Source organism: Trichoplax adhaerens, genomic scaffold (genome assembly GCF_000150275.1).
Source record: "Trichoplax adhaerens TRIADscaffold_10 genomic scaffold, whole genome shotgun sequence".
Lineage (NCBI taxonomy): Eukaryota > Metazoa > Placozoa > Uniplacotomia > Trichoplacea > Trichoplacidae > Trichoplax > Trichoplax adhaerens.
The window spans coordinates 2,397,718-2,421,133 of NW_002060952.1; the positions used below are offsets into that span (position 1 = coordinate 2,397,718).

The 23,416-nt window shown below is 31.0% G+C and overlaps 2 protein-coding genes across 2 annotated transcripts; one reads left to right on the plus strand and one right to left on the minus strand.

Annotated features, from left to right (window-relative positions):
• Positions 1-391: 391 nt before the first annotated feature.
• TRIADDRAFT_59414 (uncharacterized protein) lies at positions 392-12,920 on the plus strand (the record flags this gene model as incomplete). The annotated part of the gene is made up of 29 exons (XM_002115301.1): positions 392-596; positions 1,040-1,177; positions 1,312-1,387; positions 2,123-2,268; positions 2,510-2,583; positions 2,683-2,749; positions 2,870-2,934; positions 3,210-3,275; positions 4,361-4,441; positions 4,564-4,632; positions 5,223-5,294; positions 5,478-5,555; positions 5,628-5,744; positions 5,849-5,982; positions 7,478-7,653; positions 7,836-8,011; positions 8,143-8,202; positions 8,332-8,446; positions 8,546-8,559; positions 8,904-8,954; positions 9,632-9,730; positions 10,228-10,284; positions 10,399-10,511; positions 10,599-10,679; positions 11,318-11,633; positions 11,748-11,857; positions 11,973-12,045; positions 12,120-12,207; positions 12,289-12,920. The coding sequence occupies 29 exons, from the start codon at positions 392-394 to the stop codon at positions 12,918-12,920; spliced, it is 3,549 nt and encodes a 1,182-aa protein (XP_002115337.1).
• Positions 12,921-16,965: 4,045 nt separating this feature from the next.
• Positions 16,966-18,797, minus strand: TRIADDRAFT_59415 (uncharacterized protein; the record flags this gene model as incomplete). Its single annotated transcript, XM_002115418.1, has 4 exons — positions 16,966-17,490; positions 17,763-17,932; positions 18,609-18,644; positions 18,773-18,797. The coding sequence occupies 4 exons, from the start codon at positions 18,795-18,797 to the stop codon at positions 16,966-16,968; spliced, it is 756 nt and encodes a 251-aa protein (XP_002115454.1).
• Between the last annotated feature and the right edge of the window lie 4,619 nt (positions 18,798-23,416).

Below are 23,416 nucleotides of genomic sequence, written 5' to 3' on the forward strand. Positions count from 1 at the left end.
CGTTCACTAACCAAATATCTTCTTTCTTCTTTCTATCAGTGTTAGGTTAGAATTATCTGCTACAAATCGATAATTGCAAGTACTCAATCCTACTCCCATTGGTAAGGCAGCCAAAATTGAATTTTTTTCATTATTATTGATCCAACTATACTGATCCAATCGACATTGTGGCTGAAGTCAGGTAAATAATATCGATACTTTAATACGCCTTAGTTTCGTTACATAAGGAATCTTATTTTATACCATCTCTACTACATCCTATTATTACTTCTTTTAGGAGAGAAAGCATACTAGAACTACACAATTTGGTGAATTCAAATATTTTGCGATTAATATTGCAAATAAATTTACACACATAGTGAAATAGAAGTCCAACTCACTAAATTTAGCAATGCCACGATTTGCAAAGGGCAAAGCCGTCAACGGTGGCAAATCTCAAATAAAGCAAAATAATCAGACACAAAATGCAAACCATTATAGTGATAACGGAGTAGTTAATGACAAAAATAGCGATGATATCATGGAACTTACCTATGATGTTAACTCTTTCTCCAATGCTATGACACGACTGAAAGAATCTCTAAAAAATCGCAAAAGTAAGTCTTTGATAATCTAGGATGAAGATTCAGATATCTAAGGTATCTTATAATTTGAAAATCAAATTCAGTTAATAAGACAAATGGAAAAATTAAGATACTTAAATAGATAAAAAACTAAATTCTTCAAGAAATTGAAAATCTATCATTCCTATTTTATAACCAAGATGTGATAATGGCTATCTAAAATTATACTCGTAACTATAACCAAGATAGGTTGAGCACCGTCAAAAATATACTTTTGTGATAAGATGACATACTACGACTGAATCCACAATGTAATTTATCAATCCTATTTAAAACCAAGACGTGTTAATAGCCATCTAAATTATACTTGTAATTATAGCCCAGATAGGATTGAGCACCATCAGTAAATATATTTGCAGTAAGATAAAATGCAAAAACTAAATTTAATTTCCTTCTTAACTTCTCTTCTAATATAGGCAATAATGATGATTCTATAGAAGAATGGGTAGGTGAAGTTGTTAGTATTTTAAAAAGAATTACTGAAAAAAATACGGATTTGGTATCCAATTCTGAAATAATGACATCGACTAGGACACTATTGCTTAAAGTTAACGGTAATAAAAGAATTTATTTCCATATAGAAGTACTATCAGAATAGTCCTGCTAATCATTACCACGTAAATAATTGAATTAATTAGCCAGAATTGAAAATCTTATCAACGTGTACCATTTCTATCTTCTTGCCTAGATTACAGCATCAATGAATGTACAGAAAAAGAGGTTATTGAAGCTGCAGTTCATTTAGAATTAGCTCTTACCGATGGGTAAGTACAGATTATGAATTTTTCTCTCACAAGACCAGTTACAGTTGTTTCTTCAATCCTACTCGCTTTAATGTAGGCATTCTAATTTAGATTTAAAAATAATCAATATAAAATTTAAACGCATTTCGTAAGACTGTTTAGAGAAACCTTCCCTACTTTATTCTGCTTTAGTATTAACAAATATATTTATTGATTTAGATATAAAAATCAATAAAATTTCGATTTCGCAATTTAGAGAATCTCTTTACCTTTTTTCATTTCTAGCGTTGCCAAATCGGTTAAAGTCTACTTTAGATCTAAATCAGTAAAAGTTAAATATTTTTCATATGGCGATTTAGAGAAATTTTTTCTCTATTAATAAAAATACTAAGGACTAAATTAGATTTCACTCCTTAAAATATATTCGTATACGTAATAACATAGGACCATTTCGAGAAACTCTGAAACTCTTCTCTCACTAATGAATACTTCCTTTTAATTTTATCAATATCACAATTCTAGTTTAGATGCAAATCAGTAAATTTAGATGCATTTTGCTAGATAGTTTCAGTATTTTCTTCGTCTTTTATTATTGTTCAGCATCACCAATACCGTTCCTCTGCTTTAGACTTTAATTGCTAAAATTTTCTTAACAATCTACCATCTAATTCTTCTTTGGCATTAGTATATAAATCGTGTCTGGCGCAAATTGTCAAGCTTAACTTATTTCTTCAAATATCTAACAAATCTCTATAGAATTACCGATTTAATTGACGATCAAAGTGAGAACAATGATTTAGAGAGCGACAGCAAAGAATCCAACACAAATGATAGCCAAATAGATATTTCTCCTGGTAGTATTGATTATTTACAATCTAAAGCAGCAGGGACTCGAGATAGAGGTAAATATATATAATATACATATATATATATAATTTTAAAGAAATATAGAGGCATTTTTTTTAATTATTAATTTTGAAGTAATAGCCGCCCTAATTAATATTTACCAATCAATTTCATCATTATCAACACCCAAAATAAGTATAGTCCTGGCTAATATTTCTTTATGTCATTGGTTTTTTTTAGATGTTCTAAACTTAAACATTTCTCATCTATGATACCTTTAATTCGCTTCTTTATTAGTACATAGTAAAGATCCGCAAGCTATCGATCATTTGCTGCAAAAAACTGACAACAGCATGGAAATATCCTTACAGGTAGATCAGCCGAGAAAAGCGAAAGAAAAAGACATCAATTTGAATTTCTATATTACGGTATTGCTAAATTTAACTCGTTTCCTTCGCTTTTGATGATAGTATGCGAAGTCTTGGCTAAAATATGCTAAGGAAATATCTACGTATGTTGAGAAGAGGTCAAGACTAGGTTAGAACACTATTTTATATTCTCATTATTCTTAGACTTCAATTAGAGGTCTATAGGAGTAATCTATCAAGAAGCTCAGATAGCTCAAATTATTTATAACACATAAATATTCCATTTTAGAATTGGATTATGCTAAAAGTTTAAGTAAATTAGCCCAACAAACACGCCAGGCTATAACCGAAGAGGTAGATACACAATAAATGAGTCATTTTATTTAATTTGATATTTGAAAATTTTAGCTCAAGCATGACAGCGAAATAATAAAATACCCCATAATATATCATTTTCCAATCCTATTTTTACATTTTCTATAAACTTGTAGCCATTCCTGCCATTGCAGTCCGTCTTTTGTACCTCCGTAGACAGTGTAAGCGCCGTACATGATAGAAAAAGAATTTAACACCATACTCAAAATTATGTAAAGTGATATATTATTTCAAATTATCCTTTTGTAATATAGGATATTGAATATAGTAACGTTGTTCAACAACTATACAACAACCAATTGAACTTGAAATTTACTGAGGTGAGTTAACTCATATATATACCGTACATACTTATCAATCCTAAATCTACGCTGCTGTTCGTTGTAGAAATATAGAACTCATAATTATAATTTGACTATTAAAAGAAGAATTAAAGCTAGTATAACAAAATGTAACAGATTTAACTGAACGTCAGCTTAAGTAATTCAAATATGATTTCGTTCATGAAAGATAGGATAACATATATATACATGCTTGTTAGCGAATTTTCAGCATCTATTCCAATGAGAAGATATACGAAACGAGAATTTTTCATTTTTCGCAGAATTATTCTACATTCAGTCATATATTTCCGCAAATAATCCTTACATTTCAATTAGAAGATCATTTAAGATATGAAGTGGGAATCCTTTTTTAAAAGCAATTTTAGAGCACTTTTCCGCGTAATTTAATAGTATCATAGCTAAAGACTGCTCCGTACGCGAAAATTTTTGATATCTTATAAAAGGAGCTTAAAGCGTCAAATTTTGAGTCGTGCTATGCAATAATACATTGATAGACTAATAGAAAAATTGGCTAATAGTTAAAAGCGACGCAATAATCGTAAACTTAGGACATTTTTTTATGAGTATAAAACATGAGACTCAATGCGATTGTATGTTATAAACCTGTAGAAAGAGTTGAGTACCGTAACTAATAGCTAAAAATTGTACAATAATCACAAATTTGATCCTCTTGTAAATATTAACCATCAAATTCATCTTAGTAATGATATATTATGCGATACAGTGCCGCAACTAATAGTTAAAAGTTGTGCAAAAACCAGCAATTTGATCCTCTTGTGAATATTAAGCATCAGACCTATCGTAGCAATGATACTATGCGATACGATATATCTAGATTTATAAAATGAGTATAAACTGAAAATTGTCAATTTTAGACAATTTATTGCATATATATTATTATTAGTGATGTGTAATATTTATTATATCCATTAAAATAAGTATAAATCTGGGCAAACATGACAAAACTGAATTGCTTAGTAAATATCTTTATATAAAGAATATTGCCATAACTCCTAGACTTTAATCCATATTATATTTCTTTAAACTATTATTGTTTACAGCCATTAAATACAAGACGAAATGAGCATGATGCAGCTAGAAAAATTCTTAAAGATAGTTGGATGAAATTAGACAAGAAATATGTAAGTTCTAATCTTTCATCTACCTCAAATTTTACTTGAAGGTCTTTACAAATCTTTACGATCATCAAAGGCCATTTAATAATAAACTGAACTAAAGTGAAACTTTAATTCAAAATATTTAGCAAGATGCAAAGAATAATATCAAAAAAGCCAAGAATAATTATAAAGCAAGAGTGCAAGAACATGTGAAGGTAAGCTACTTTTCAAGTTTTATTTCACACTACAAACTCTTACTCCTACCGTAGATTACTTTATAGTAACATCTATAGTAAACTCTATGACTGTATTTTTACATCCACAGTTATTTTAAATTTGCTTGATATTTCGTAGTGTTCAATTTTTAAGCTCGTACCTTAGACTTTAATAATATTGTTCAACTATTTTCGCTCTACATTTTTCAAACTTAAATGTCATTAGTTCTCCCTTCCTAGCTCGCATTTAGGATATTGTCACTGCTATAGACTAGAAGAGTTTGTCAAAGATGCTTTCTGGGCATTTTTACAATTTCCATTTCCTAATGTCTTATTGTATCAAATTCAGTCATCCAAATAATGCAAAAGTGTAAATTCTCATAGATATTGAGTAACTTTATAGCATAATGTAGTATCAACAAATATGCTAGCAGTAGTGACAATTTAATCAATTTTAAATCTGTAACAATCTTCAAATATCTATTCAAACAATACTAGTAACAGAATAATCTAAACAGAACAACATATCACATATAAGAGCTATAGAATATCAAGTCATTAAGTTGTGGGTTATTTTTCTTCCATTTTAGTTTAAAAGTAGTACCAAAGGTGAAATTATAACAGGCAAGAAGAAGCGTGAAGAAGATGAAATAAAACACAGGGTATTTAAACTAGCTTTAATCCTATAACCATAACAACATTAATTGGTTGTAAGAAGCATGTGATATCCAAAATCCAAAATTCCTCTACTTATAATTTTCTATTTCTATAATTACTACTAATGGTCAGGATTAATAATTATACTTCAGGAGTCAATAAGAAATATTTCTAAATTTCGGTTCTAGATTGAGGACGCTGATGTTACTTTAAAAGCCGCAACAGTAGAGGCAGAAGGTATTCAAGAAAATCTACAAAAATCCAAGGTGAGTCATTAAGATCAATCAAATTTAGCGATAGTTTTTTACCAACTAAATGGAATCACGATGGTATTTTAGGACAAATTTCTCGTTGAGCTGAGGCAGTTAATACTCCAGTGCGATGTAACTTTAAAGGCAGTAACGGCAAATTATTTTCAAATGAGGAATACAGCGTTATCGCCATTCCCAGTACAAGTAAATTGATGTAGAATCACATTTTCTTCATCTAATGTTCACTGTTATCGACACTGAAGGCTTTCTAATAAGATCATCTGCTTCATTCTTAATATGTAATTTAGTATCAAACTTTATCCGACAATGCCAAAATGTATGAACCAGGAACACAATTTATTGAATTTTTAAGTCATCGCCCAGAAAATGCAGAAGTAGAACCACCTTCAGCTACCGCAGACATGGACCGTTACAATTTCAGGTAGACTTTGATGTCAAGACACGCCATCAAACTTTTTCTATCCTATTCATTGCTGCAGTCTTCAGTTTTACGTAAATAGGCTAGCGATTAGAGTTTTAGTTCATCTACTTGGATGTCATTATGAATACTTTTTTCGGATGGAAATACACATTGCCATTAGGCGTATAATTTTCTATCTACTTAACTGGATTACAATTATAATTGCAAAGATTCTTTTAAAATTGGATGTTATTTCCGTTTCTGTCAATAAGTTTTTAATTTTTCTCAACTTTATTACAAAATATCTTGTTAATTGAATGTACTGTATCATTCTACATGTAATTCACACCTATCATGTCGATTTTTATTATAATGCATCTCATAGGTAAAGATGTAAATAATAATCGTTATAATTCATATTCATGTTTTTAGTGGCTCTTTTTATTGCAGCTTAAGGTGTAAGATTATGTCTTACTTTTTACCAGCAATTTACGTATTCACCTCAATTTTATTAGCAAGACACTCTATAATGATCTACTTAACCTTTTGGCCATTATAACATCTTATGTCTTCTCATTAATCGTAAAAGTGACTATAGTGTACATTACGATCTCTATTATGGTTGCGGCTAAAATCCACGAGCTCACCCCTTTTACTACCAAAAACTTATGAATAACCTTACCGTTATAACCATAATTTATCTATTTTAATTTTTATTCGATAGTAACATCTGTGCAGCCTAAGACTATGACCGCAATTTATTTAATCATTTTAATTTTATTACAAAGATCTCATAACCTAAGATTTTGGCTAAAATTTATCGGTTCATTTTTGTCTCATTACATAGATCCTGATAACCTAAGATTGTAATTATAATTTATCGATCAATTTTTTGTTTTATAATTTCAATTGCAGACGATGGCCATAATTTATCTATTCATTTTTTTATTGCAAAGATCACTATAGCCTAAGTTTTGTTCATAATTGATTGATCAATTTTTGTTTTATACTTTTAATTGAAGACAATAGTCATAATTTATCTATTAAATTTTTTTATCGCAATGATCTTCACAATCAAAAATTGTGGCCATAATTTAGCTATTAATTTTTGCTTTATACGTTTAACTTACGACTAAGGCCATAATCTATCCACTTTTGTTTCATTGCAAAGATCCTTATGACCAAGATTATGGTCATATTTGATCTATTAATTTTTGTTTTATTGCAAAGATTTTTTTGGCCTAAGATTGCGGCCAAAACTGATCTATTTTTTATGCTGTTGCAAGCGTTCTCGTAACTTAAGATATACTATACTATTTCTAGCTATAATTCGTAATCTATTCCGATCTTATTATCGAAAATCTTATATATACTAGTTTATTACTGACATACATGCATGTGATACTCTATGTTAACATAAGATATTTCCTATTTATTAATTTATTGTATACCTATGCTGCTGAAGACTTTAATGTACTTTCAATCTTGAATTGTATGCATTTTCTTACTGCTATAGTTCTCGCCGACAAGAAGAAGAAGACGGTCTGTCTACTGATCCCCTTAATAGAAGTTATGATTCCAGCAAGAGCTTAGCATCAGCATTTCAAGAAGACTTAGACGGTTCTGTAAAGCATAAGAATGCTTCGACAGATTTAGAACCCGATGAAGCTTATAAACATCGTGGACGCCGAGGTAAGACGATAAGGGCTTGGAGTTTGATTCTAATTGAACCGGATGCCTATTCAAAATCAAATAATGGTTTAACCCTATAATTTATAACAATTTTATTTAACTCCTTTTTCCTTTAATTTGCAATAATGTTGCTATCATTGACGTATCCAAACTAATTATTTACCGGTACTTTTTTATCGCAGACGGCGGACAAGTAGCTCGAGCCCTAGCGATAGAATTATTTTCATCACCTGGTCCTTTCGCCAACATGGCACTTTCTACACCGGCTAAAACTCACGTCTTACGAAAGTTGAAATCACCATCGCGTTGCCAAGAATGTGATTCTTTCCTCTACTTTTCTGGAGCAGAATGTGAAAGAGTAAGTAATGCACATAGCAAATTCGAATTCTATCAAAATGATGCGCGATTATTTTCTCAATGCAATTGTATTCTAAGAATAACTAATACCAATGATACCACAACATTAACCAAATTGAATTGAACTATTAGTGCGGCTTAACATGTCATAAGAAATGCTTGGAAAAACTAAGTATCAGCTGCGGATCTAAGGTACTGCATCTTATAAGCAAATAAGAAAACAACGTCAATGCATGTATTTGAGTTAAACTAAGACAAGTTTAAAATTGTTTTACTAATAAAAGTTGCCTCTAACCTTTCCTTATCTTATTGTATTGTTAGCATCATCGGAAACTATCGACCTTTGGTGTAGATATCCATGATCATCTAGTAGCAACAAATCAAATTGGAGTTCCTATAATTGTATCGGTGTGCATTAACGAAATTGATAAACGGGGTCAGTCATGAAAGCGTTCTACGGCTACTTCATCAATCTTTTAGGCTAACTATTAATTGTCTCCTATTTTTTCTTACTATTTCTTTCCATCACTTGCAGGTTTAAAAACTCAGGTACTTTAATCATAATATTTATTACTATCATTTTCATTCATCTTTTCTATATGCGATCATCATTTCAAAAGATTATAACCACGGATAATATTGAATACAACATTCGCTAGATATTAATAGATCATTTGATTACGTTAACTTCTTCCCTATCTCATCACGCTAATAAATCAGTCTCAGCTTGACTCCTATTATTACAATTATTGCTGTCTTAGGTTTTGCAATAATTTTCTACCCATTCCGTAGCTGTAAATAACTGATAATATTTATAGATTGAAAATAAACATTAATTGTAGACCTTATAAGGCCAAAAATATTGATTTCTTATTCGATTATTATCATAAAAGGGAATCTATCGGATATCCGGTGTAAAATCACAAGTTGAGAAATTATGTCAGGTATGTTTAATTTTGTATTTCGATGATGATTTTATCGATAAATGCCTGTATAGGAGATCGATTGTCTTTTGCAGTAGCTTTCCTTTACCAGAGATTAACAATGTCGATAGACTTTCCATTTCTTCGCAATTATATCAACTAGTACGTATAAATTGATTTTATACCCAGTCGCCTCGTAGATCTCTTCTAATGATGGCAACCTTCCCAATGATGCCTAGTACAATATTGATATTTTCGCTATCCCGGACATTATATAGGATAAATTGTCGTGATAGTCATGATATTAGACCTAAAAGTTTAAAAAAGTCAGTACAACCATAATTCTCATCTTTTTAAGTATCATCTATGATAACTATTTGCGATCTGTTATCGTGATTTCCTTACTATTATTCTAATCTAAGTCTATTGAATATAAGCAATACTTTAAGAGAGTTTTTACGGTGGTCAATTCTTGAAGAAATCCTTATAAGCGTTATTATAATCCAATACCCTTTACGAATAGAGTTGTTCATCATAGCTCTTTAACCTATAATTATTTTGAATATCACTATAGTTTGCCATGTAGTACCTTTCGTAGCTGGTTCTTCTTCCAGATGAAAGTCTACTAATATAATTTGGAATTTATAATTAATTGCATTACATTGTCTTAATTATCGAATTTTATTAATCTATAATAGTTCTTCGAAAGTATGGACTCCAGTAAAGATATGAAAATAGATCTATCTAAAACGCCGGTCCATCATATTGCCTCAGTTCTGCGCTTATATCTTAGACAGGTAAAAATTCATCTTCCATATAGTATATAAATAAGATAGCATATTGCCAAACTCACTCGGGAAACGGATAAGCTATTCTATTCATTTTTTGATAATTTATCAATCCTGTGATTCGAATAGACAAATCAAAATATTCTATTTCATAGTAAGCTGTATTACTGATAATTATAATTAATTTACTAATGCCTATATTACTCTAAACTACAACAAAATGAGACTACTTTAGACTGGTTTAGATTTCAGCTGTGCTAAAATAAAATCTTAGCCAATAAATAAATTAATGCAAAACAAATTTAAATATATTTCCAGCATAACAGAGACTGCAGTTTCTTTATAAGGCTTGCACATCTTTATCATTTTACCTTTCTATGTATTCTGTTGCCTCCAATAAGAACTAATGATATAAATCATATTTACAGACTGACAATGTAATACAAGATCTTTAAACGTTATTGAATGATTAAGAATGTATAACATTTTCTTTAAATGTTGATTAGCTGCCTGAGCCTTTATTGACTTTCCGATTTTATGAGCCTTTTATTGAATTGGCAAAGGTTAGAATAGCTTTTGATAAAGTTACCTAGAAAGAAAATATACTCTATTTACTTTCATATACATCAGTTTATATATATATGATAATTTTTAAACCTATTTCTACTACTCATTAGGAAAGCTTTAAAATGCCAGAAGAGGAACTCATAAAAGAAGCTATAAGATTAGTGGAGAAGCTACCAGAATCGAATTACAAAACCTGTCAAAAAATTGTTGCTCATTTAAAACGGTAATTTTTATTAATTTTTTCGATAGGTGATCCAATTTTATAGATCTTCATGATCATAACTTAGAAATTGCTATTCTCTATCGTTAGAATCCATGATAATTACGAGGATAATAAAATGTCGGCTGCCAATTTAGGAATCGTTTTTGGGCCAACTATACTAGGTCGACGGTAAGAAATATTTCATGCAATACTATATTCTAATCGATAGACTTGATGAGATGTAATAGAAAGATCTGAGCTTGATAGATTTATCTATTCTAATGCATAAACTTCTGGAAATAAAGTATAATAAACTGTATTTAGATAGATTCATCTGTTTTAATAAATAGATTTTTTTTTAAATGTCGCTAGACATGATAGATTTATCTACTTTAGTAGATAAACATTTGAAATGCTGCATCATTAGTTGAAATTGATACATTAATCTATTCTAATAGATACGATTCTTGAAATTTAGTATCATGAGCTGAAATTAATAGGTTTGTCTATTCTAATAGACAGTACTTTCAAATACAGCATCGCTTGATGACCTTGATAGATTCATCCAATGCACACCGAATAATCTTGATATAATATAGCATAATAGTTAAATTTGATAACTTCATCTATGCTCCAATGGATAACTTTGATAAAATATAACTTAGCAAGTTGAACTTGACATATTCTTTTATTCTCCGATGAATAGATTTTTGAAATATAGTGTTAAGTTAAGAAATATGATAATTCTATAAGATACCGGTACTTTACTTTTTGAACCTGTACCAGTTCAACATCAAGATACTGGAGAAAATTGTCATCAAACTCAGAATTTACGTAGATGAAGAGATTGATACCTTAACTTTCTTTAATAGTCAAACGGAAGATGCAAAAGAAGGCTACAAGGATATGAGTTTCCAAGCTAGAATGGTTGAACTCCTAATTTTAAATCAAGCAAAAATATTCCGATATACACAAGAAGATACGGAAACTAATGACGAGCAAGACGAGAATGCAGCGCTCGAAAATTCAACTACTGTTTCAAGCGATGATCCGTCCGATCCTTCTCATCTAACCACGTCTGGAAATAAATCCTCTGATGATTTATCCGCCACAAGCAAATCTAATGACAGTCAACCCCTTCCTGTATATTACACGATATTGATTTCATTTTTGATGCTGTCATAATTATCCTATTCAACATTTTAAAAACAAAATATTAACAGTTAATGCTATTTCTTTCCTATCAAATCTTTATAGCAGAATGAAAATGTCGATTACCCCGATAATACAGAAGATATTTCAAGTGATGATGACAGCGAATATGATTCTGATTTTATCACTGTCCACCATAATCAAACCAAGAACGAGTAAGTTCTAAAATTGCTATAAATAGGATTTAATTAAAGTGTTGCAAACTGCTCATCAACAATGGCATATATTTACTAAAGCCAACTCAATTTCGATCCTTATAAAAATAACTAGGGACCAACTAAAACGAAAAAATTCAATCAAACACGAAATTAAAAACAGCAATGACTTGGATTATGTGCCACCTGTAAGTTTTTGTGCTTTTAAAGCCTCTATGTGTAAATTACAATATTTTACGTGTCGATATTTTTTGCGAGATAGGCAATATACCATGAATCTAATGACGATTTCATGCAAGAGGAAGATGAATTAAATAATAGCCAAATATCTTTTAGCACCGGAAGTTTAAGTAATTAATTTTCTAATTATTGCTTAAATGATCATCGAATACAGAATAACTAAACGAATAACTCATCCCAACTTTCACTAGAATCAGATGAATATATGGAATTCCTGTCTACAGAATCTGCTCAAGATGTGATGACCAAATCATCATCTCATAATATTATTAGAGAAGTTACGACAAGAAAAGCGCATCGATCAGCAAGCGATATTGGAAGATATAATGATAAACGTTTAGCTAGGCTAGACTTTAATCCACCTCTTACTTTACCGATAAACCCTATCCCGTTCACCTATCCGCCAAAGCCTGTAACACCTAGCAGTCAATCTATAACGTTAAATAAATCAGTTTCTGTTCCTGACCGAGAACCGAATTATGCTAAACCTTCAATAGCCGGTGACCACTTTGATCCTGTTTATGAATACAGGAATGAATCTCTTAACGATCCAAATCATGCTTACAATAAACCTCATCATTCTCCAAGTGAAAGTAACTTAACTGCTAACTTGCGCCAACGACAATATGAACAATTATCGCAACAGCAAACTACCAATGTCAATACTTTCCGATCATCTAAACTACGTCATCGACACTCGCTAGATCATCAACGTGCTGGGATTTATAGAGAACATTTACGTGAACGTGGATATAGCACAACTAATTCAGAATTTGCTGCTACAAATAGCGGTGACGAAAACCCTAGGGTAAAATATGTTTGAAAGTATAAATGAGACATAAGATTGTCAATTTTATAGCATAAAAACTAATAATATAGGAAGAAAGCTGTACTGAAATGATAATTATTTTACAAGTCCAATTTTACTAGTACTCCGTTAGTAGGTGCAACAGCTTTCCTTCATCACTCTTTATTTGCCATTATGAAATAAGCTATCTAAGGTAGCAATAATTAGAATAAGAATTTTTTAGACTTAATAATTGACAAATATTTCCATCATTCGATGACAATATCTAATATTAAGATATTGAGAATTTTCGTTAGGATGATTAACTGTCTTAGCTACCCAGATACAGTGTTAGAAAAATGGATCAGAAACAATACGCACTCAATTTTCTATATATATATATACATGTAATTATTAGATTGTAGCCATGATAACAGCAACAATGATGAAAATGTCAGTTCAATGTCTATGTTTATTATTTGTTAAGGTTGATCATAATGTTATAAAATATTAGCAGAACAAATTAAACGTGAATAAGCGGTTGTATGACAAGACTACTTGCTGTTAGTAAATGGTGTATTATGATCACATTGCTATTAATTGTAATTTTATATCATGATGGTGATATAGTACAGTAGGTAATTTAAACATTCTTATTGATTTTATACAACCTAATACGGTTATAAAATTGCAGTAAAGTCATAGATTCAAAACTAATAGGGCATAAATTGCGCTATTTTATATATACTCCTATACCCGCCGTATACGTTGAGCAAGGGAGACGAAATTTTATAACACCCAAAAAATGGATCTGGCTTGCAGTCGATAGCTCAAAAATGAAGAGCTACTGTGGAAATTAGTAAGATACCTATAAAAGTTTCATCGCTCTATCCTCATTGAATATGCTTGGAATAGATTTATTATATCGTAAATCTACTTGCTATTCTATATTATCGTATTCAAGATCTATAGCAACGATCATCATGTACCTTGCATTTATAATATTAGCTGTATTTTGATCATGCTGAAACAGGACAAGTACATGTAAATAGTTGACAATAAATATTCGTCAACAATAATTTTAAACATATAAAATTATAAAAAAAAATTGATTCTGCTATAACTTTTTCTTCAAAATAAGAGGTTTTTTATTATCTATACTATATTTCGTCTTGGTATTTATTAATTCTTACTAATAGTAACTATGAAGTAAACTTTAAAGTTACCTATTTTATGATATATAAATTTTTTGGATATGAAAACGTAGCTTTATTATATAATCAAGATATTAGTGGATCAATTTTTTATTGACTTATACTTTCCATTATAAAATCTATTGCATAGGAATGGCACAATATTGGTAAGGATAAATTCTGATTAGAATTTGATAATTAAGAAATAGGGAGTCGATTAGAGTATCAAAATAATAATATCCAAAAGTGATAAGAACATTTATTGTGTATAGCAAGACTGGCACTTGTCGACTGCCTAAATGATATTATGCAGCACCGTATTAGCCAATTTTAATTACACTTTGGTTATGTGACGATAGATAGAATTTTGGGGAGTTTTTTAAATAAAGCTATTATAAAGAATTGACTCGTGCCCATCGCTTATGTAATATTGCAATCTTTTAGCGCTGTAGAATTTATATTTTACTGAAATACAGACTAAAGGCATCCAATCCATACTGATGATGATGATAGATGATCTCATTCTAACAGTATAACCGAAAATTTAGGCATTTTATTATCGCTGTTGACTTATCTCTATGATAGACCATTCTATAGGCATACCGCACCAGCATTCAATAGAGTATTGCTGATGTAAATTTTTCTATAACGTCTATAATTGAATTACATTGATCACCAGTTCTCTAGCTATCTTATTAAGTTAAAAGAAGTTGATATCTGCAAGATCAGTTCTTATATTTACATCATGTATGATTTCTCTGAATTATACCAAAGATGCATGCCTAGATATCTTATGATAATCTCCAGAACGCCCTATCGGTAATAAGAATAGATATGCTAAATCTTTAATATATCTTTTTTTGTAAACTATGGCTACATTCGGTATTCTATGCGATCAGCAATAAGATATAGGTGCAAAATCTACTGTACGTATTGTCTTTTTCCTTCGAATTATTCTGATACTGAGTGGCCCAAACATCAATACTACGGATCACAGAAAGACCAAATTTACAACAAGCGCTAATACAAAAGTCTACTTTATTAAGTATATCTATGTATATTTCATAGCCACAATAACAAATTTTCAATGGTGCTCATAAAGTTTATTTTAATTAAAATTCGCTAAACCCATATCATTAGAAGATTATCACATCCTAATAGAGTTTATGGACTTGTTAATCAGCTAATTATATTATGAAAAAATTTTACGAATGACCACCATTAATTATTAATTATTTAATTAGTTACTATCCTATAATCAAGCACTCTTACTACTCAAGATTATGTGACTATAACTTCAATAAATTTTATAAACGGATAGAAATTGTCTTACCAATAAGATATAATGCACAAGTAAGGTGATGCTCCTTTCAAGAACCAAATTAATCTCGTTAATTATGGATGCAATATCTTACTATTATACAACAGAAATACCTTACTCACAGACAGTTCTTCACACAGTAATTATTTAAAATATACATATATAATAATAAATCGATTTAAATCAAATTAGAACCAGAAATCAAATAATATCTAAGAATTGATGTATTGCAAACTATTGACATGGATTCAAGTTGCAATTATTAAAGTAATATGCTATCTACTCGCATGAGCATCTCTGCAAAGAACTTATTAAGTTGCTAAAGGGTTAAGCTTAATGGTTTTGAAGCGGTTGCAGGATGGAATCCTTCAATTCGTCTTTAAAAGAGCGGGTCATACCTTCCGTACTATCTGTAGCACTCTCATATTTTATTGATGTATAAATAGAGTAATTTTTGTCTCTTAAAATTGTATTACCTACTGTAATGAATATAATCTTACAATGATCGATGCCATCACCCGTACTTTCAATTATAGGAAAGTTTCGATACCAATCACCCTCTTCAAAATTTTTATTCGCTATCACGACCACTTTATGACAAATGCGAATGAAATGATCGATGTTCCACATTTTGGTTTTACCAATAATAAAGTGTCGACCTCGTCGCAATACATTATACTTTCCAATCTTCAAGATCTCTTCAGCTATAGTTTTTGCAAAATCATGTTCTTGTCTTTCATGATAGACGAGTATCTTTGGTAATTGAAGATTCTGGTGAGTTTCTATATTAAACGATCAACACATATTTATTAATACTATTACCTCTTGCTAATATTATACGTTAGGCATATATGCGTATAATGACAAACAGTGAATAATTTACACTCGGTTTTGAAGGATTGGTTGCAACCATACTATCTTCACAAGTCTAACATGGAAATTTCCATGTCGTACTACAGAAAAGTATGCGTGAGTATTCGATATTTTTAGATGTATATATAGAACTAGCGGAATTTTTTCATGTCATCATGGTTGCAATACTAACTGCATCGCCTATACTAAACAATCAAAACATGTACATTAATACTTTTAACGGAACTAGTGGGAATCTCTGTGTGCCATCATGGTTGCAATGCCATCTGCATTGTCTATTCGACAACTGGGATTAGAAAAATTGAATATTGCGTTGAAGTATCTAAAAGTACATACTGAATTATAATAGATATTGCCGTCTCTATTCGATGGAGGATATTAGCTTAGCATACTGCCAGTGTAGTATGCGATATCGAGGTATAAGATTTAGGCAACCTTATCTACTCCATACTCCATTACAGCAATCATTAAAATATTTAACTGCACTGCGAGAGATGTGTCCATAAGAGCACTTAAATATACTTTAGCTCAGATTATTTATATAACTACGCTACAAGATGTTGAATTAAATCATGATATTATCAGATATGGCACCAATAGATACATTAGTATGACGTTACTCTTGAAATAGGGAATAGAAATGTATAATATTTTATACTAGTAGAGATCGTTACAGCTAATAGCGTATCTCCTTTTATTTACCAGGTGCTGTAGTGGGAGGGTTTTGATCTCTATTTCTTCCATTTCTCAATATCTCCATGACTTTCTTTGCTACTTCAGGCCATTCCATATAGCAATTCTCGATAACCCTTGTATCTTCCTGATCTCTATACATTGCTTGCAAGAGATTAGCATTAGGGAGGTTCTTGAATTCTTCCGTCGACAAATCGCTTAGTACAATAACCAGTTTATCGAAGATATTTTTCTTAACTAGTATAGAATCAATCACCGAACTACGGTTTTTCAATAGAAGCTTGGATAAAAATATAAGGAAATAATTCGAATTGGTAATAGCTTTCTCTATTTCTCTAACATTGCTAGCTCCTGGTAGCTGCTCTTCAGTCTTGCAAAAGTTTTCTTGAATCTTATTAATTTCTTCTTGTAAAGGACTGGCATCGCTTCTCTTCTCTTCGGGAGCATGCAATAAATATAATTGACCACTTAAAGGAACTGTCGATGCGGTTTCTTCGGTTCCTGTGACATAAATAGGACAAAATGGCTGTTAAATAACGATTAGGTAAATAAATTATCACATTCGAGCGGCGGCTAGTATCACCCATTTTGGGAAGGCGAAAAAAATAAATTTAAACGATCATAAGGCACACAAATCATCGTTAAGAGTAGTAGCTGAAGAAAAAGTGAAATGATAAAATTGCTATCGGTAGTGAATGAGGACTGGGAAAATAGATTATAACTTTATTAGGGTATCGATTGCTAATCCTCGTTCCTGCAAGGCAAAAATGGCGCAACTGAACGAACAGGGGAACGTACATAATCGCCTGGAACAACAGCGGTTAGAAAGCGAAATGATGACTGTCGATAGTGGATGAGAAACAGGGAAGCAGATTGTAACTTAGAGCATGGACTGCTGCTCGTCGTTCTTGCAAGGCAATGATGATGAAATTGAATGACTTGGTGTCCATACGTACTGATACTCTTTGCTATGGGAAGGCAACAATAACGGAATAATAATGAAACAGAATGATGACTACTGTCAGTATCTATAGAGCAATAGCGCTTGTAAAGTAAGATGATAAAACTGCTGTCGATAATGAATAAGGAGGACTAGATAAATAAACTATTACTTAGAGTAGCCAATGATACTCTTCGTTCAAGGAAGGCCAAAGTTATACAGTCGAACGATGACTGGATACATACCCTGTACATACATTATCACTTAGAGCAGTAGCTGATGAAAAAAGTGAAATGATGACATAGCTATCAACCATCGAAGTAGGACTAAGAAAATAAATCGATCATTACTTAGGGTAGCGACTGATATTTCTTGCTCTGGAAAGTCAAAATTAACAAAATTAAATGACGGCTGGGTGTATACTGCAGATAAGCACTTAGAACTAAGAACTGAAGCTGGTAAAATGGGAAAATGATGAAACTACCGACAGTGAATAAGGACTAAATCACTAGATGGCGACTGAGAATAGGGACTGATACTCTTCGCTAGGGAAGGCAAAAGTGACGAAATCGCGACTAAATAACTAGATGGATAAAAATATGGGCCAGAGCAGTGGCTAATCGTCTTCCCTCTTGAACGCCAAAAAAGTTTTTATGCATTGAGTAAATGGCTAGACGCATCTAAAATAAAATAAATAACATTACCAGCTACGACGCTAGTCGATGCTACCTCTTCCGTTCCTATCAAAGCAAGGGTGAAATTAATAAAATTAGAACAGTAGTTATTACTCTACCCTTTTGAACGGTAAAAATATTAATATGCATTAAATAAATGGCTAAGCATATATAAAATAAAGTAAATAAGTTACCAGAAACGACGCTGCTTGATGCCATTTTGTCCGTTCCTATCAACGTAAAGGTGAAATTTATAAAATCGTACCGTAGTTGATTAATAGCTACTACAACAAAATTACCATTTAAATGAGTAGCTGATCGCAAGCTATTCACTCCTGTGAAGTAAAGGTGAAATTAATAAAGTTATAATTGATTAGTGACCACGTCAATAAGTTACCATTAAAATCCCTAGCTGATACTGAGCTTGTCATTCCTATAAAGTAAAATAAAAAAGCTTAAGTAAAGGTGAAACGATAAAATTATCGATAATTACTAATTGCACGAAATAACTGCCTCTTTCCGTGATGATCTGTTGTGGAATACCATCTATCCCAATAAATACATAACTATTTCTTAAGTATATTGCTACAGTACAAGAATACTGTAGTCTAAGATTGATCGCAATCAATTTTAATACAACTCAAAGAAACCTTATGTAGTTCCTATATTGAAATTATTCAAGTTTTATCGATAGCCAAACTACGTTGGTGTATTATTATTGAACTGATACACTACTAATAGTTAACTGCTGTATTCCCCCAAATAGATCATACTGACTGAATGCAGTATATTAGTCGGAAGGAAAAAATTAATTTAGAATGGCCTATAGTTTACGTGATACAGTTGGATACAGACCAAGTTTATAATGCCCTAAAATCTAGACTATTCCCTAAATATTATAAATTGAATTATGAGCTAGATCTGGCTGAAATCTGGACTAGTAATTGTGGATTCAATTAGCTCGCCTACAATAGAACTGTTTCTCAGTCAAGTGTTGAAATCGATTCTAATTTTGTAGTTAATGCCTCTTTGACTATTTCTTGAACGTCGACCATACCGAATATTATTAGGAAGAATAGAGTGGAATAGAGATTTAGAAATTTACTAAAGCGAGAAATTACATCCATAGTCGTGATTGCTTTCATGAGCTCAATTTCTTATTCGTCTACAGACTATCTTGCTACTTGAATGTGTTATATATCTATTAATATAGCTATTAGTATAGAGCCTATAATTCTACTTAATTAAAATAGGATGAGATTACTTCATCATTTATGTGGAAATCTTGAAAAAAAATGATTATGCCTTTTCCTATAAGACGGATACGCTGTATCTATGCTTATGTAGCCTGTAATTTTAATGAGTTATGAAAAGGATAATTTGCCGTACAATTTACGCCTAAATCTTTCTCCAAAAAAGTTCAGCTCCACTTAATATCTGCATGCCAATGATGTACTCAGTTTTGACTGAACAGAAATAAAATTGTTTTATGTGTTTATATGTAATTACTTTACATTGTTCAAGCATATAATATCGAATAGTTGAACCGAATGAAAAATAAATTTATTACTCACCAAAGTCTTTAAAGCCAATCTTAGTTGCTACTCAAAAATTTCAAAAAAGCTGAAAATCTTAACTAAATTAGTTTTAGAATTTTTTTACGCTCGCTATTTTAATGAGAAAAGGACTATTTCAGAGGTTATTGCATGACATCAGGGCTATTTATACCTATAGGTTACATCTTGAATAGAAAAATAAACTAATGAAAATATGACAATTTCCCCAGTTTCAGCAGGAGCACAACAGTGGCTGCAGAACCTTTAGCTATTTTGCTATTTTATTCTTTCAGCATGACCGCATGCTTATTTATAAACACAATGTCCATATTCTCCGAATTACAGTAATATCCGATTAAAGTAGAAGCTTGGAAGTACACTAAAATCACGTAAGGTATCAGATAAAACCGATAACTGGTTGTGATTGGTACACAAATGCATTAAATTTTCGTTTACGTAATAACATAAATAAACTATAACTATAGTGAAATATTACAATGCAAAGATTCACATGATTTCTTGCCTACTCAACAGTTTTTTATTTGTCTGTACTTTACCTAGTGTTACTATTCTATTAATTTAAGGAACTCAATTTAGTTCCATAATTGATAAAGTTTTTCGCGGTAATTGTCCAATTACTCCAAATTGGACAAACATTAGAAATAGCAATTTATAAAGTTCACGTAGAATTGTTTATTTACAGTATATGCGTACTTAGACCAGCCGACTCATGCTTTAAATTCCCATGCTTTATTGTAACTTTCTAACTAGCTCAGAAGTCTGATAATTTGTCAATAACTGAGCTTGTTTTACTCAATCTAGCGTAATGGTTTGATTTATCATATCTATTTTCTTGGTGAATCAAGATGATTAGTATTTATCTAGCAACCCATGATCTTTATTTTTTTGTCCATGTTTCTAATAATATTAACACTAGTTCCTACTGTACTCGACTATTAACTAACATAGAAGCCTTTCAACTAGTACCTAAGCTAGTTGAATCAGATAATAGTTATAGTGTAATGGTTTAATTCATTATATCTATTTTCTTAGAAAATCAATAACTTATATGACTAATATTTCTTAGCAACTCATAGTCTCAGTTCCATTGTCTATATTTCTTTTCACATTCTACTTGTTAACTAACTCAGAAGTCTATCAACTAGAACTGAGTTTGCTAAATCAGATCAGGGCTATAGTGTAATAGTTTAATTCATAATATCTATTTTCTTAGCGAATCAATAACTAATATGACTAGTATCTTTTTACAGCTCATATTCTCCATTCCTTTGTCCATGTTTCTACTCTATTCATTAACTAACTCAGAAACTTTTCAACTAGTAACTGAGTTTATCGAATCTGATAAAGGCTATAGCGTATTGGCTTAATGCACTACATCCATTTTCTTAGTGAATCAATATGACTAGTACTTTTAGCAACTCATATTCTCAATTCCTTTGTCCGTATTTCTTCTCATAATTTACTTATTAACTAACTCAGAAGCCTTTCAACTAGTAACTGAGTTTGTTGAATCAGATAGTGGCTATAGTGCAATAGTTTAATTCATTGTATCTATTTTCTTACCGAATCAATAACTAATGTCACTAATATTTTTTGGCAACTCATATTCTCAATTCCGTTGTCCACATTTCTTCTCCTATCCTACTTATCAAGTAACTCAGAAGCTTTTCAACTAGTAACTGAGTTTACTAAATAGATGAAGGCTACAGCGCAATGGTTTAAGTCATCATACCTATTTCTTTAGTGAATCAATAACTAATATAACACCATTTTCTACTAAATCAGTTTCTTTATTCATGTTTTTACTCGATTTATCAACTAACTCAGAAGCCCTTTCAACTATTAATTTAGTTTTTTGAACCAGATAAAGGCTGCACTGTAATGGTTTGATCCATCATATCCTTTTCCTTAGCGCACTAATTTGCTAATACGATTAGTGTTTTATAGCAGCTCGTATTCTCAATCCTGATTTCTGTATTTTTACTCAATTTACTCAATTTATTAATTAACTTCGATTTTTTACTTAACTGAGTTCATTCCTTTAGTAAAAATTGGTCTGGCGGGTTCATGCTTCAGTCTCTTAATAATTAATGTATTAGTAACTAAATTGATTCAACTTACGAATCAACTCATAATCTCAATTTTTTTTTCTAGGTTTCCATTATATTTTATAACTTAAAATGTCACATCTATCTAGTAACTGAATTCTCTTGTTGAGCAAACTGCTTGCTCAAAGGAGGCTGTATCGTATTGATTGGCTCATTACCCATTTTGTCAGCAGACTAACGTTAAATTCAGTATCCATGTTCTCTATGGACTAATAGCTAATTTGATTCATATTTCCAATTCCTACTTTTAGATTTTATACTTTGAAACTAACTCAAGGCTTTATAAATTGCTAGTAAGGAGTTCTTTTGCTAAAATGAAAGTTGCACTGTAATAAGCAGCCATTGTCTAACTTTTTTTTCAATGGATTGGTACCGTAGCTAAAATAATTACCGTCGTACTTGATAATTATCGGCAGAAATTATGCCAGTACTATTGACGCTATGCAACATATTACATCGCTCAATGCTATACCATATAGGAGGCTATCCTCTAAATCTTTTAATCACTGTAGTATTTGATAGTTAATACCTACAAAAGGTATTCCTATTTGATAAACGTTATACATCATACCGTACCACTCAATGATATAATATATAGGAAACCGAACTTTAATTTTTTTGTTTACCATGGTATTTGATAATAAATACCCGCTACAAGTTTCTTATTAAGGCTATGTATCATGCTTTATCTGCTAATGATATGCCAAACAGGAGATCATTCTCTAAATTTTTTTAATTACAATAATATTTGATAATAAATATCCGCAAAAAAATTTCTTAATTAGTCCTATGTATCATGCTATATATGCCAATAATATACCCTCTAGGAAGCAGTTCTTAAAACTTTTAATTGATACAGCTTTCGATAATGAATACCCATAAAAGTGGTTTATTATATAATTAGCTCAACACATCATGTTACATCATTTAATGATGTGCATGTAATGAGTGCGTCTCACAATAACTATCTTAGTCAAATGGTATTTTCTAAAAGGCTTTTATTACAAGGTTTTAGGAATAGTAGAGCAGTAATTAATTACTAGAAGAACTTAGTCTAAAATCTAAAGTATTCCGAGCTCAGAGCGAAGTGAAGTCTCTTCTCCTCTGTGAGCTCATCTGTGCAGTTCTTATAAACATTTCGTTAAATCTATTT